Genomic DNA, 16,764 nt, shown 5'->3' on the forward strand with positions numbered 1-16,764 from the left:
ATGGAGGAAAATATACGTCGACGAGCAGCAGAGTGGGATGTGGTGTATGTGATAGTGGAAACCTAGGCTATCGGAATGATAACCTAGGAAAAAGGATGAAGACATGAGTTGGAAAAAGATAAAGATCACACTAATCTCGTCACGTGCCCAATGTGTTGAGTGGTATTTTTTATTCACGTGTTTTAATCTCAACGACATTCATTCAATCCTTCACTCTTGGAGTACAAGAACAGACCCAAACAAGATTTTGAATGAGAAAATCACTCCGCTAATAGTAATTAGGAACAAAATCCATGTGTGTATTTTTTGTATAGATCCAAGATAGTGGATGGATCACGGAGGGAAATATGTCATTGCCTGAATTAGGACCAATCTTAGCTATCCAATTTTCTATCTTCTCTGATTTTTTTTTCTCCTTCTATGTGTATGGCGTATTGCCCACCTTGCATACACTTTTAGGAACGTAAAATATCAATTAATTCATTAAATTATTTGAATAAATTCAAAATTTTATCTTCTGACTTATAAATTGTTTTCCTTATGAATTTAACTTCAGAAAATTCCATAAAATACTTTAAAATATATAAAAATCATATTATCATTTTAAAATATAATTAACGCTTATATTATTCTTTCAAAAATATTTTATGAACCGTCAAATTATTTATCATAAAGTTAAGGTCATAAAATCAAATTAAAATATATTTAAATCAAGAAGTATAGGAAATTCATTCTAAAAGTGCAACAAATCTTTTTAACCATTAGTGACATGCATTTATTATCACTTGCATGAAATTAAGCATATAAAATGCATGAAAGTTATTACTATAAATAGCATGATATTTATGATTATCACTTGTGAATCGCGCTCACGAAGACACAAAAATGAAGTTTACATATATTGTGTAAAATTTCCAGTTTCCAAGAAACTTTACAAAAAGCGTGCCAAATAAATCCTAAAGACAGCGATTAGAAACCTTCCGAAATTATTGGAAGAGTTGAAATTTTGTATCAGGACTTTTCAAACCCTTAATTGTCAAAATTAGACTTCTTCATCATTTTATGAGTCTTTCATTTTCCCCTTCTCTATATTAACATAGAGGATGGGAATCAAGGAAGCACAATTAATCTAGCGGTGTTGACCAGCGCTCCTAATCTTTGCTCATTGAAATTGGGGCAATCTGATCCCTTTATGAACTTCTCCTAGGTTAAATTTAATATTTAATCTTAGTTGAAGTATATCAACTTAGATTTAATCAAACTTGAATCAAATTTCTTAAGATAGACTCTTTACAGCATTTTGTCAAACACTTGCCGATACTCTACAATTATGACATTTCTGACCTATGTTCAACTTTATTTTATAAATCTATATGTATTAACATTTTATTAACATTATCTATCCCCTTCTTACATTAATTCACATCATCATTACGTTACAATTCATTGTTATTATTTTTCATTTTCTCTCCAGCTCTTGCATCTCAATTTCTATTCTCTTGTATCTTATTACAACTAAATATAGCTTTTGTACATCCTTATTATAATATAAACATTTCTTCATTCACACCTATCCAGAACCTCTTACTGAAAAATTACAACAGAATAAAAAGTTTACCTATTAATTTATGTTTTCACATAGCAATAATCTTAATCTTGTACAAAAAATAACAAAGAAAAAGTATACTGTCCTACTATTAAATGACACATTGACGAATCTCATTGTCATCATAAAAAAACAATAAAAATGCTATCATTGCATGATGTGAGAACTCATTGCCATGCCACACCAAATCCTTTTCTCTTCCTTCTTAATATTCGTGTACTGAAATGTTGAGACGTGTCAGAAATGGATTTCAGAAAGGAAACTTTGTTCTCTACCAATCATGGTCACCACGTAAGTGCCCATTTTGTGGACTTTTCCACTTCAAAAATGCATAATGGTCCACATCACATTGGATTTACTTTGATTTCTTTCCTGGTCTCCAATCACATTTATTTTGATTTTAATCGCTTCTTTTTTCTTCTGGTCCATGTCACTTGTGGATTCAAAAATTAACTAGCAACAACCAATCATTGGCTCTTATGCCATAGTGACTTGCGATGGCATCATGTCCCTTTTTGTAATGAATACTGGTGCTAATCTTTGGTGAAAGTAGTGACTGGTCACCTTTGTCTAGATGAATGGTCCCACGTGGAAAAGCAGGAAAATAATACCAAAAATAGTGAATAACTCCTATAAAATAAATCTCTAAATCGTGAAAAGCAAATAATCCGTCTTATTTTTTAAATGTAATTATAATTTATAAAATTAATACATCCATGAATATAATGACAACATATTCATCAAAATATTTTTGAATCTGATTTTTAGAGCAATATTTTATTTTAAATTTATTTGTTGATATTTTAAGGATTTTTTACATCATATTCTTTTAGAAAATGAATCGTTTAAAATGATATGTTAAAATGTTATTAACCTCTTTCCCGCTTTGAGGAAAGTGTTGTTGGTGAGTCATATGACGGACAACCATTTTCCATGGTTCGGTGAGGACCAATGATAAACCAGAATTTGGGTTAAATCCACAAGGAATAATATTTAGGGTTTTAAGACTCTGATTTAATCAAGAAGTTTCCTTACCACATGGGCATTCGGGGTCTAGTTTACAAGGACCGGGTAATGAGAAAGTAAATTTCAATTCAAAATATTTTATATAATTTTTTAAGGTGATTATATTTTTTATGGATGTTTAATAGAAAAATCAATGAAATAAATGAAAACCAGTTAAAAATATTTTAAATAAATAAAGTAAGTATTTATTTGTTTCTGATAAGCTCTAACAACTGTTTATGATTTTATGAATATTTTGAGATTTTTAAGGGCAAGAAATAAACTTTAAGGGCAAGAAGTAATAGTAAAACTTTGGCTGCCATTCTGGTGGGAAATGTGTGGGCGGCTATGCTGGCTGGCATGCAATTTGCAGGTGTTGGCATGTTGGGGGGCGACATAATTGAACAAGAACGTGTGGTGGACGAAAAACACTGTACATTTTTCTACATGAGGAATTTTTTGAGTTTCGTTTGATGTGTTGAAAAGATTGAAGTCTAGGCAACACAATGGAAGATTTACCTCGATAAAGTAGTGAACAATTTCATATCAAACATTCAGGATATTTTTTCTCCAATATTCTTGATCACACTTGAACTCTATCTCCACACTCTTGTAGAAAAAGAATGGATCAAAGAAATCTGATGAACTAGGCCAGCATCAACAAGCTGGGAGAAGAATCCAAGATGTTATATAAAGAGAGGGGAGAATAATTTCAATATAAGCGTGCTAACTCTCAACAATCATTGGATTCAATTCCATGAGTTTTTGAGGGGAAGGATTACTTGGTTCCAGCCTGGATCATGTTATCTCCTTCCCAGATTTGAAAATTGACTCCTAAAAATCAATTGTGAGTTAGTTCCTCAATCCTTTCCTTTAGTTGACCTGGCTCTTAAAGAGGTTTGAATGGGCTTCAAGAGTGTGCTTTTTGTATATTTGGTCTCTTCTTATTATCTAGGACATGGCTTGGATTTCTCCTTTCCTCACATTTATAACCAAAATTCACCATTTTATTTACCTTAAGTCCTATATGACAAATAAAAATCTAGGAAGATGTGAGAAATCCACTCGACTCGAAGGGGTCCAGTGGGGTTAGTCTAAATAATATAAAATACATAAAAATAGAGCTTAGGAAAATAAATCATAAATTTCTCATTTAATCCATAAATGGTGAATAATGCAAGTGCAAATCTAAACATAAGTGGTACAAATGAAGTATAAAATCATATATTTATAGATCTAATTTGATGTTATAAACCACCATTAATATTCTAAAAATTAAATTTCATTTATAAAATGTAACTTTTCTGCATTGATGAGTCTAAGATCAAAAACAATGTAATTTGTTGTGTTTTTATAGGTAAAAGATTATGAATGAGTTGAAGAGAGGATAGATTAAAAAATATGGCTTTTATTGTGGTTGAAAGAGGTCTTTGAACTGCCTGCAAGATTGAAACATCACAATAATGGAAATGGGTCAAAGGTGACTAATCATATACTCTAATCCCTCTCTCTTCCGCCTTTGTGATCTTTGCAAGACCTTGTAATCTCCTGTTTTCAGTATAATAAATTATATTCTCTTTTATTCACATAAACCATGATTTAAAGTTTTCCATCAGAAAATTTTTACTTTTCTGGATTTAACATTTTGATTTTTTTGCGGGGATAGAGCACTAGATTAAAGCTTGATTTCTTCCGAAAATCACTGAGTCAGGAATTTTTGGATTCAATCAAAAGTTCTAAGCCAACTTACCAACCTACTAAATAAATATGAGAATCCCAAATAATCCTAAAATTAAAAACATACAGTTTAAACATATGAACTTCTAATTAATAAATTCATTTATTAATAGTATAGAGCTATAAAATGTAGAGAAGAATAAAAAATCATAAAAATAGTTCTTCAAATAAAATCCAGAATAATACATGAATCAATTTAGTGAATAATATTATATATTATTCATACATAGAAATGTTGTTTACATGTGTAAATAGAAATAAAACACATTATTTCAATTGCTAAAAAATGATGATAGATTCTGAAGATACATGATTTGAATGGATCTTGCCATTTCTGTTATTAATACTGGACCACTTTATCAAAATGATTTTATTCATTTTATAATGGCCAACCTTGAAGAGTCGTATCATGTCATGTCATTAAATTAGAATGATTATTTTGATAAATTTTAAGTATAACAGCTGGCATAATTTTTCAGAATTTCAAGCATAAATTTATGTAATTGGGTTTTGTCAGCACATGGTCAATCGATTGACCATGTTTATAAATTGAGAATATTTAGTATTGACCATGTTTATAAATTGAGAATATTTAAGATTTAGTAAATTTAGAATATTGACCATGTTAATATTCTGACATCATCCAATGATGAAAAATCTAAATTGAGTTTATGGTAGGGAATTAGTATTTAGAACATCTATGTTTATAAAGATATTCTGCTTGTGATCATCAAATGGAAATGAGTCTGGCAAACTATATTTTTCCTGAAATTTTAGTTATTATATGGTCAATAAGTAATGGTACCAAGTATTCTGACTTGTAAATTATCCTTGGCAATTCTCATATATATCAGTTTGTGTTCAATTTTCATTTAAGTGATCTCATGATTGATCTTTTATAGAAATAGATTGAGTTATTGAGTATAAATGCATGATTTATAACATGTTAGTAGTTGAAATGGAGTATTGTTTATTATTTCAGTTACATTTCTGCATTATCACTTCTTGATACTAGATAAAAACTGAATAGGACGACATACGCCATTACAATAGGTAACAGCCATTTCTGTGTACTTGCATCAATGGGATGGTGTATATTCAATCCAAAAAAAGATTGACCTGATTAGCATAATTACCCAATTATGAATTGAAAATAAGTATTAAAATACTGTTATCTGAGTTGAAGAGTCCTGGCCTCATTTTTCTCCATTTAAAATTGAAGTGACATTATACCCAAGAGCTGGCCACTACTAGGTAGTTTCACTCTTAGGCTCTCATAGGCACCCAAGGATTTTTGTCTGTCTTTATTTTGGTCTGGACAGTTCATTAACAAAAACAAAACAGTGATAGGAATGCATAGCTAAATGCATAAGGGGAGGAAGAGAGAGAAGAGAGGGGAGGGAGGGAGGATGGAACCAGCCAGGGAGGAGAGGCCGAAAAGTCTTTGGGCCGTGGCACTTGGGCTTTGCAGGAAATGCCCGGAAATGCGGCGCGTTAATCATCAGGGTTGGGTCGCCGAGTCGCGTGCTGGGCCGCGGCCCAGCTGATGCAGAAATTAGGCGGACCGCCAGTCCAAGAGCGATTTGCGGTTTAGTCCTCAGTCAGTGCGTACACCGCGCAGGTCCTGCTGGGTATGTAGACCGAGAAGGACCTCGGTCTGTCGTCGTACCATCCTTCCTGCAGCCACCCACAGATAAAGCTCAGTGACGGATGACCGAATAGGCTGGACGGGACGCGACAGCATTTCTGTCAGTCATCCGTCATTCTGTTTCTGTTCTGAGGTCAGGACAGATGACTGATGATGGGAAGGAATGGGACCAATGACGGATTGTCATCCATCCATTGGCACCGCTCGAGACCCAACAAAGATCCAAAATGGAGGGAAACGGGGTGGTCGATCTCACCGCTGTGAAGTATTCAGAGTCTGGGTCTAGCCGGGAGAATCCGCCGAAGAGGGCTGCGTCGGAATCCAGAACAATCTGGAGAGATATGGAAAAGAGAGATAGTCAGAAGAATGTGACTGGGAAGAGGAGAGAGAGATGGGCCACCTTGTATTTTCCGGGCTTGGCACATCCAACCCTGTAGTCAAAGTAGCTGTTGCTCCAGTGGAAGTTAAAGACGAAGACCAAGTCTCCCCGTTCGAAGACGATCACTTTATCACCATCGTCTTTCCGGGATATGTACTGGTGCTCCGAAGTCATGAACTGCACCCCATTATCGCCCAAAGTTGAGAGTGGATTAACATAAATATTTAGAGAGAGAGAGAGGAGAGACAGATGGGGATATACATGGTATGTCTCCTCAAGATGCTGCATAGCTTGGTCAAATTCTTGCAGACCTTGGAACCTCAAATACTCGGCATCGGCCTGCATAAATTTTCAGAAGGGACAAGGCTTCAAAAGTTGTTTCTCTTAATTGTAGGGAGATTTTCAGTAGTCATTTTCAGGTTAATATAAAGAAAAAAGGTCATAAAATCTGTAAAATTTACAGGAATTTTCAGGGAAAAAACCGTACAAGGTCGAATCTCCGGCGGCATTTGTCAAAGCTGTTGTTGTTTCCAGGGATGACAGACCCGTTGGGGAGTCGTTGCTCCCCTCTGGGGAAATCTATCCATTCTGGACGAACAATAAATAAATAAATAAATATTTTGATAAAAAAATAAATTAATACCCCAAGATGATGGCGTATATTTTGCAAATAATAAGGATGGTATCTTTTGTAAGGCGTGGATTACCTGGATGCCCAAATTCATTCCCCATGAAATTCAGGTAGCCTTCACCGCCTAATCCCATTGTCACCAATCTGATCATCTTGTGGAGGGCTATTCCGCGATCAATTCGAGGAGTTGACGGCCTATCCAATGCCATGAAATCGTACATATCCTGCATGGACCGAAGAATTCATAGTGTTTAGTACACTGATTAGCGTTCAGAATGATACAGAATGCGTGAAAATGAGAGGACGGAACGATAACTTGCACGAAATGCATTGTGCTTATGCATAAAAGGCAGTAATTTTCATCTAATTATCATAACAGAAGCATTGCTATAACAATTCCACCCACCGACCTTGTCCATTAACCAAAATGCGATGGTTTTATCGCCGACAAGCGCTTGGTCGTGGCTTTCGGCATAAACAACACACTTCTCCATCCATCTTCTGTTTGTAAGCGTGTGAACGATTTCCCCCATACCCCAAAACTCATCGCTCTTCCTGCATTTCAAACAAACCGACCATAGGACGAATCAAAACTGGATACTAGTAGTTATTTTTTCTCTTCCTTCTTCTTTACCAGATGTCATTGGCGGTTGAGAGAAAGACAAGAGCTTAGGTAAAGAGAAGATGGTCAGATGAAATCAATGGGACGATTTATAAGCATATTATAAGACCGCCCACAAGGGTGCAAAAAATGATACTAGTGGTTCGTTTTTTATGTATCTCTTTTTTCTACTAACCGCTTGTTTGGGATGAGACAAAGCCACTATTTTAGGCGAAGAGAAGAAGATTTGATCAAATCATTAGGATGACTTATTCGCATACTGCAAGAAAACCCTGTAGGAATGCACAACAACAACGTAAAAAAGGATTCTAGAAGTTCCTTTTCCCCTTTTTCTCGTTTACCTTTTTTCATGCTAGAATTTTATTGTGGCAAGAGAAAACCATTAGGTTAGTAACGAGAAGACGGTTTGATGAAATCAATGGAATGGCTTATCTGCGTACTAAAGGACCACCATTTCAGAAAGTACTAATTATCAGTATATTTTGCTCAAAAACCATGAGGATAATTTTATCCTTTTTTTGAAAGTTTAGATGCCATCGAGGGACTTATCAAGCATCCTTACTTGAGCATTTCAATCCATTTGTCTGCAACGGCCATATGAAGACGATAGTCGAAACCAACCCCCCCATCTTGTACTGGAATGCAGAATGCCGGCATCCCGCTGACCTGTACAAAGAAAAGAAATTTTAAACTTACCCGCAGTTGGCAGACTCCAATGCACTACAAAGAATTTTATTTTATTTTTGAAAGAAGTTACAAGGACATTTTAAATTTAACTTGCGAACCATTGCCCATCACTTACATCTTCACCAATGGTAACGGCTTCTGGGTGAAGCCCATGGATGACATCATTGACTAACATCAAGTACACCACAGCATCAACGTCTGTGGCAAATCCGAAATATTCACTGTAGTTACCCGTAAAAGAAACCTGAAAACATGAATCACATTTCGCATCAAAAAATAATAAAACGAGGCAAATGTTTAGGAAATGCATGAATGACATAGTCGTCCACCTTTCTACTTTTTCGTCTCATTCTGCGACTCCAATATGAAAACAGTGATTTTGGATTCTATAACAACTTCATTTTTTTTTTCTTTGGGTAGCCGTAATAGAAGATAATAGAAAAGTAAGAGTTTTATTATGATTCACATAAGATAGAAGTCTGACAGAGGAAAATAGAAATCTGGATGATGTACGTTTAATTCTTTCAGAGGACTTCGACAAAGTGATAATATTGTTCAGGAAATTAACTTTAAAAAGTATATTCAACTAAAATTCAAACGTATAGGGACCAATAACTAGGAAATGTTGTCCCAAAGCAATAGGAAAAGTTTACCAACTTGTCTAGGCAATGAACAGATTTAAAAATCATAAGGAATGAGCTTTAAAAATGTTTAAAGACACATAAGAACCGTCGGATTGAATGAATGGCAAAAGTGAATGCTACAGTAGATTTCCAATTGGGTCCAATTGAAGAATTATCAAGGTTTTCCAAGAGAATGATAATGAATTATCGCACTCCCCAAATGACAGAGAATACCTGCAAACCATGATGTGTGTACATCATAGACGTCACTCCATCAAACCGGAATCCATCGAATTTGTACTCTTCGAGCCACCATCTAGCATTCGATAGAAGAAACCTCATAACCTGCAATTAAACCTAAACATGTTATCTCACATCATTGTTACTGTAGATTCGGTTATTGCTGGGTTCATAGAAAACGTACTTCCCAGTTCCCGTAGTTAAACAGGCGAGAATCCCACATCCAGTGATATCCGCGAGCGCCAGCATGGAAATAGTGTGTATCCGTTCCGTCAAACAAATTCAGCCCATCCAAAACGTTGTTTGATGCATGGCTGCACCGAAAAAACAGTTCACTCCGATATTGATTAAAATCTCCGACTTGAAGGATAATAAAGAGCCAAATAGATGGCAATTATATAAACTCAAACAACAAGGTCATTGCCCAGTAAAACAATGAGCAGTAAAATGACATTAAACACAGAGTAAAATGTAGGAGAGAAACTTAAAATTAATGATGTTAAGGACACTTGTGAGCGTGAAATTGAAACCTCATGTTGATTACCTATGAACCATATCCATCAGAACGAGGATTCCAAGCTCATGAGCTCGGTCGATGAGGGACTTCAGATCTTCCGGAGTTCCAAAGCGGCTGCTTGGCGCAAAAAAGTTGGTGACGTGGTACCTGATTCCATTAAAATAAGTGGAAATTAATATTCACCTTGAACCCTATTTACATGAATAAAACAGTGTAGGAAAAAAATTGCAAGGGAAAGAGGAAAAGTACAGAGTAAGATACAGGGTAACCTTGAAAAGACGAACGATCAAGATGTACCATAATGAGAACTAAACGAAATGTAAAAGGAAAATATATCTATAATAGTAATGACTGAAAAGCATGACGAAAATTTGACGAACCCAAATTCCGAAATCACTGGTTATTTAAAACTTAGGCAAGGTAAACAAGGGATAGTCCACATTACTTTTTACTGATGGTTATACAGTGTCATATGCTGAAATGGGAATTTTACGAAAGATACAGTGGTTCAGCGAAATATCAACAAATGTGAGCATCAAATGCCATCCATTGATATTCGAACTTCCAATCATAGTACCCAAAACTAGCGTAGTAAGAATGTTCTTGAATCGCCATGATCTGCACAGCATTATATCCGAGTTTTTTGATGCGAGGAAGTACATCATCTCTAAAGCTAGCATAGGTGTTGATTTTCGGTTCCTGCATCAAGAGAAAAACTTTAGAAGTTTGAGACTGCACTAAGTGAATAAAAATGGAAAAAAAAAAAACAGTTCAAGAAAATTATAGCCAAAATATTGATGCAGAACCACCCGATACCTTACAGAAATTAGAAATTAACATAACCATAGGTTCAGTGGAAACTGTGACGGATATGGTTCAAATAGAACCAAATGCATGGGTTATGAAGTATTTCATTTTCAGATGAAATGAGCACTGTTTTTTGCCTCTGAAAGATCAAAGCTGAACAGAATGATATCGGACATGGTTATCATCATAGCAAGTTACTACTGCAGATAACAAAAACAAAAATCAAAGATCTTCATCGAGCTCCACAATCATAAAAGAAAGGTGATTCTCTGGAAATATGAACCCCTACCGGGCTACTCATTCCAACATGGGATTCATAAATGCGTAGTGTTCTTGGTTTCTTGGGCTGTGGGTGCCGAAACACATACTTCTCCTGTTTCAAGTCATTCAGGAAAAAATGAAGTCAGATAAAGTTCATCCAAATATTTTCAGCATCTTAGTGAATCTTAAGAGAGGAGGCTTCACCTCCTCTGGTGGGTCATAGTATATTCCATTGTATGGAATCTCACCAGGAGCCTGTACAGAAAACTTAATCCAAGCAGGAATTGAGTCCTTCGTTCCAGATGGCGTCTCCATTCGTATCTACAAAGAATTACCAGCATGGTAACGTGATTAATTTTTAAGACATAAATGGTTAGAATCTGATAACATGACAAGTTCAATGCTCAAGAGAGCTTCCAAGGAACCTAGGTAATTTTGCTGGAAAATGTACTTCATTTCAATTTTCAACAGATAAAGAGCATTTTCCTAAACATCAACTCAACACGCATTAAGATTCTGATTCGGCTCTGTTACGGAAACAGATAAAAATTAGAATTCTTGATACAAGGAACTTCAATGTAAATAAATAAGGAGGATCAAATACTTTCACCAAACAAGAAGGTTTGCGACAATTCAAGAACAAGCTGTGCCAGCCAGGTAGAAACAGGAAGAAGAGAAAAGAAGAACCAGGACGCCACTGGATCAGCCTTGTCCACACACAGGTTTGGCTAGATCGGCTTCCTCCCTGTAGGAATGGAGGACCTCCACTGCTCTAACCCTGCTCCCACCCATTCTATTTTGAATTTGCCAGATATCTTTTTGATGAGGGCTATCCCTATTATTTTTAAGGCTCTGGTCCTGGATAAATCAATAAGGCGCCACATGTGCCGAAGGTGTTGCATACCCTCCTCCAATAAGCATTAGGGAGGTTTGTATCAGATTCCAATATACCTTTTTCCTAAGTCTCTCCCTAAAGACAGCTATCTTTGCTTTTTCCAGATTACATTGAAACGTAGATGTGAACTGGAAAATATAATCATCCATAATCAATTTTCGATCCACGAGAAACATTTTCCTTTTAGATCACGCTGCAGTATGAAAACAAAAGGAAGCCTGAACGAAAATACCTTTGAACGAAAGTAAAAAGAAATATGGTTTCCACGGACTCCTGACATGGCAAGAGGCCAGGTTCAAGATGGAACCGGAAGGAAGGAGAATGATTTTGACAATTAAGATGTGAAATAAAAGCATACATGATGAAAACAAGGAAAAAATTAATGAACGCAAGCAAGATGCAGAGTCCGATAAGCACCAAAACAGGTGATTATCTAATATCGTCTGCTTAGCCAGTCAGATGAAAAATGAGTCCAGAAGTTGGAACTTTGACGATAATGTCAACACTGAAAAACTCAACAACTAATATCTGATGATGGCATGGGAAGGATAGCAGGCAAAAGCTTGTTGGCATGCATTCAGAATCCACCCATGTTGCTTCACTACTAACATAAGAAGCTAAAGCGGCACGGGACTTCCCACCCTTAAATGAGGGAAGAAACTGAAGTTAGGGCACAGAGGGGATTTTGGAGAGGAAAGCTTTTGGACTGCGGTTTTATCTGGAGTTGCGGGGTCATCTACCTAACTGTTGCCCATTGACCCTTTGGAGTATTTTTCACTTGTTTGATTGTTCCCTTCTTTTCTTTCTGTGTTTGTCTCTTATTCCCTGCCGGAATCTATCAGTATGGCAGTCTTTGACTACATTTCTACAAAATCCGGGGAGGCATTTCTCATTTGTGCGTCAGTCAAAAATTCCAAAAGATAGCCCATGAAACAGACGCAATATCCTAAAATTTTAAACATGAAGCTTGTGAAACTTGTGATTGATAATATTTTCTGGCACTGAAATTCCCACAGGATGTGAAAGATTAAATAATCAATGGCGTACTAACAATGATTACTGTCAATGGAAAGTAGTCTAAGGCGATGGACAATGCCCAGGAAACTAACAACGACCACAGTACAATGAAATACTAACCGAAAGTGTGAAAGCCCAAAAGATGTTGGACGTAACTTTTTCAAATTAAGAGATACATGGATCATCACCTTTACTCGGGAACCGTGAGGGATAGGGGATGAACCGTCTGCATTGTTAGGCAAGAAAACTTCCCATACTCCAAACTCATTCTGCTCAAACAAAACCAAATTACCAGGGAGAACAGTTAGGGGCATGGGATGGAAAAGGGTGCTTGGATGAAAGTGAGGTACATATCCAAGAATCCAAGTATCAGACTCAAAACACACTGACAATGAACAAGGCATACCTTTGTCATAACATCTGCATTTGGATCCCAATTGTTGAAATCTCCAATTAGCGCTGCCCACTGCAAAGTATGACATTGAATCGGTCACAAAGAGAGAGGGACTTGGATGGACAACACCAAAAATTATCTATTGAGAGCGGTATATGTTGATAATAATGTAGGTTCGCTTTTAATATCTTAGATTCACGTTTCTTACCACAAAATACCAAATACAAGACTTTAATTTTTTTATCAAAATTTGCATTGCCTTCAGGATTAAAAGTAATTTTCAGAATTCTGGTTCCAAGTATCCTGTGATTCTATCCTGTCTTCTGAATAAGTCTACGTCAAAATGATGACTCAATGGAGATATCAAATTTCAGGAAAAGTTATGCACCTTTGCCCCAGGAGCCCACTCTCTGTACGTAATGCCTCCTTCACTGTAATTCATATCAAAGATATAACAATCAGGAATTCATATCGCAGATTATTCTCGAATAGGAATCAAGGAGGTGGTAAGTTTAAATATGGAAGAAATAAATTTGTGCCAATCTGAATTTCCAAATTTATATTTCTCTTTTGATTTACTCTTCTCACGCTTTCTTTCGTCATGAACAAGTCTTCTCTTGTTCCATATTCAAATAAATATTCCTATAAGCACAAAACACAGTTTTCTTGAAGAGATATGATGTAATGCACTTCGGATACTTTATTCTTGCTATTACAAGGCTATAGGTCACTAGCACACAATTGGACGCCAAAAAGAGAAGAAAAACATGATGGCATGAGATCCAACATATTAATATACCCATAAATCTCCATTTACCTGACAAATCCCTTAAAATGATCATGCCAATAACACCAACCCCTCTCTACAAATGTAAACTGATGGAATATTCAATTCTTTTATCATTGGACCTAGAAAATATAACTAATTGTTAGATCATCAATTTATTACACTAATTAAGGTCCTTTTTAAGAAAGGTAGGGAAGATCACACAATATATGTGACCCCCCAGTGTGATAGATAAAAATATCGTTAAGTACACATAAGGCCCAAAGGGCCATTCCAGTCCCTGGCCGCAGTCCTTTAAACCATGAAAAGGCAAAACTCGCCACTGCTTATATAACAGCATTCATCTATGCCCGTCGTTCGTTGAAGATAACTAAGCAAGGTCTATAGAAAAATATTAAAGAACAGAAGTGTACCTTCTAACAAAACCAAATTTTTCATAACCCCGAGAAAAAGCATCCAGCCCTCCCTCATGAGTGTTAATCTCTTCTCGTATTCTTCGATAATGACTATATCTGAAGAGAGAAATACAGCAATGAGAAAACACATGTTAAATGAAAGATAAAAGAAGAGGATAGCGGTATCAACCAGTCATTGTATTCCTGGGTCCTCATTGACATTTCTTTTAAGAGAAGGGAACTATAAAGAGAATATTGGATTACCATGGCACCGCAATTTTGAAAGAGCTTACTCTTAAACATGATTCAAGATTGAAGGTGCCATACACAGTGGCATCACTATGAATCAATTTCTTTTGTTTATTTCACTATGATCTATAGTTTCAAAAAAAAAAATTCACTATGAACTGAACAGACTTCACTCACCGGTAATCAAGATGTGTGCGATGATCTGCCAGCATTGGATCAATTTCATATATTCTCTGGCCATTACCGGGCGGGGGAACACCAATGGACCTTGCCTCGATTATCTCATCATTTGTAACAGTTTCTTCTTCTATGTCAGCGTCAACTGTAACTGATAGATCTATGTCAGTTGAAAGCTCTTCAGCCTCAGCCTCAGCCTTACCTTCTGCCACAATCTCATCATTGACCTTCTGAAAAGAAAAACAGGTACGTCTCAACAAAGTAGGTCCTTTAACTTAATTTGGCAGAAAAAGATTCAGTCATCTATAAGATCCCCCAAGAATTTTGTCTTTTGCATCCAGGAACCATTGATGACTTTTAGCTTCCATGAAAACTGTCCAAAGTCTCCGTCATTCTTCCAAAGTTTCCATCCCATTGCATTTAATTTTTCTCCCGAAATATTTCATGATTATCGACTGATTCCTTATCAGTTTTCAGTGCCTTATATGCGCAATAACAAGACCTACATTCCGTGACAAGATAGATTTCCCCTCTGATAGGGTGGTGGATTTTGGCTTTGTAACATTCTTTCGAAAACATTATTAAAATATTTGTTATGATAATGATTTCTTAAAACCAAAGTCACGTTAATGATAAATATGGACACTATCAATTTCAGCGTTCAGGTAACGCTAAAAATCAGACAGCAACAATGGCCACTCGTCATAAGTTATTTATTTTCCATTTTAATCTTAGATGAAATGAGCACTAAAAGATAGTGAACATCAAAGACACTCAACAAGTCCCCACATCATAAGATGTTGTAACCAGCAAAGTGCATGTACATAAAAGAGTATCGAAACGAAGAACTATATAGGAAATGACGAGGACGAAGTAAAATGACACCAAGATTCGGTACCAGAACTCAAGTAAGATCCCACAGTTAAACGTGGAATCCATCGGAAAAACCAGTGGCAAGATTGGAGGACCTGAGAATCATCGGACACTGTTTCTCCCTCAACTGAAGTTGCAGAGGTTGGACGATCGCCAACTTGTAGTCCAGGGACCAGCACATTTTCTGACGTTAAGGTCGTCGATACGGAATCAGCATCATAAGAAGGATTACTAGCCAAAAGTCTCCCTGACAAAAAAGGATCACATTAGAAACAGTCACTTGCGATAGATCGCGCAGCTAGTATTCGTCCCAACGACAGAAACCGGAAATCCGTCCACGAGGCATCAGAAAAAAAAGGTGAAACCTCGACTCAGATCCTGCCCAGGCAAAAATCACTCGTCACGAAGACAGACATGCATTGTTTGAGGAATGCACTTACTTGAGCGATCATGACTAATTTTGACAAGAAAATCCACTAAGATCCTGATCTGGCAAAAAATTAACCATCACAAAAGCAAACACCGCGGAACGGAACGCGCTCCTTCGGTAAAGATCAAAACCAAACATCCCGAACGATCAGCAGCCATTCGGATAGGAATAAAACTCACAGCGCAGAGAAGAGCTTCTCATCGAGCGACGAGGTAGATTTGATCTCGTCCGATCGACGAAGGACGCGACGGAGGACGGCTGACGAACGCAGGGCTGCACGAAGCGGATTCCAGCCGCGGAGAACGTCGCCATGTCCGCAGCAATGGACAAGCGATCTGCGCGGATCCTCCGCTGCAACGGCGAAAGAAACTAAGTAAGAACACACTCTCTCTCTCTCTCTCTCTCTCTCTCTCTCTCTCTCTCTCTCTCTCGGAGAAAGGGAGTGAAAAGAGAGTGAAACAGAGAGAGATGCCAGATTCTTTTGGGCGGTTCTTCCATCCTACGTGTGCGGCTGAGAGTTACCGGGGATTCAGGCAGAAGGTGGGCCCCCGTCTGGCTCTCAATGGCAGCCGTCAAAAGCGAGGAGTCACGTGGCAAGATAAATAGGAGAAAGGGTTAATTTTGGGGTTGGATATTCTTCCTCGGAGACGAAATATCTCAGGCCCGGACTGGCCGTCCGATCTCGTCTCGTGAATTCCGTGAACTCTCACCGTCGGATTTATTTTCGTCCAGTTCATGGCTATAAGCCAGTAATGTTGCCTTGATATTATTGGCTGCACTTGCT

General features: G+C 36.9%; 1 protein-coding gene across 2 annotated transcripts; it reads right to left on the reverse strand.

Moving 5' to 3' along the window:
* Positions 1-5,627: 5,627 nt before the first annotated feature.
* On the reverse strand, positions 5,628-16,423 carry SBE2.1 (starch branching enzyme 2.1). Of its 2 annotated transcripts, XM_078577800.1 has the most exons (22): positions 16,160-16,422; positions 15,646-15,797; positions 14,678-14,907; positions 14,270-14,368; positions 13,458-13,500; positions 13,082-13,141; positions 12,864-12,944; positions 10,968-11,084; positions 10,792-10,875; positions 10,273-10,394; positions 9,723-9,842; positions 9,363-9,492; positions 9,173-9,283; positions 8,431-8,559; positions 8,191-8,294; positions 7,417-7,561; positions 7,083-7,230; positions 6,863-6,963; positions 6,637-6,714; positions 6,397-6,552; positions 6,253-6,327; positions 5,628-6,025 (listed from the first exon to the last, which is right to left on the reverse strand). In XM_078577800.1, exons 1-22 carry the CDS (start codon positions 16,290-16,292, stop codon positions 5,939-5,941), a joined length of 2,505 nt encoding a protein of 834 aa, XP_078433926.1. In that variant the 5' UTR covers positions 16,293-16,422; the 3' UTR covers positions 5,628-5,938. The 2 variants fall into 2 exon arrangements, with proteins under 2 accessions (XP_078433926.1, XP_078433925.1); XM_078577799.1 differs by having other exon boundaries at positions 6,397-6,714; positions 16,160-16,423.
* Between the last annotated feature and the right edge of the window lie 341 nt (positions 16,424-16,764).

The sequence above is a fragment of the Wolffia australiana genome, chromosome 7 (assembly GCF_029677425.1).
Source record: "Wolffia australiana isolate 7733 chromosome 7, ASM2967742v1".
Classification (NCBI taxonomy): Eukaryota; Viridiplantae; Streptophyta; class Magnoliopsida; order Alismatales; family Araceae; genus Wolffia; species Wolffia australiana.

What these genes read in the sequence shown, in the direction of transcription:
- SBE2.1 (XM_078577799.1), bottom strand. Translation starts at nt 16,292, where the DNA reads ATGGCGACGTTCTCCGCGGCTGGAATCCGCTTCGTGCAGCCCTGCGTT. An exon ending in CTCACGGTTCCCGAGTAAAG is followed by an intron (nt 11,085 to 12,863) that starts GTGATGATCCAT and finishes AATTCTTTGTAG; the next exon opens with ATACGAATGGAGACGCCATC. An exon ending in CTGATGGATATGGTTCATAG is followed by an intron (nt 9,493 to 9,722) that starts GTAATCAACATG and finishes TTTTCGGTGCAG; the next exon opens with CCATGCATCAAACAACGTTT.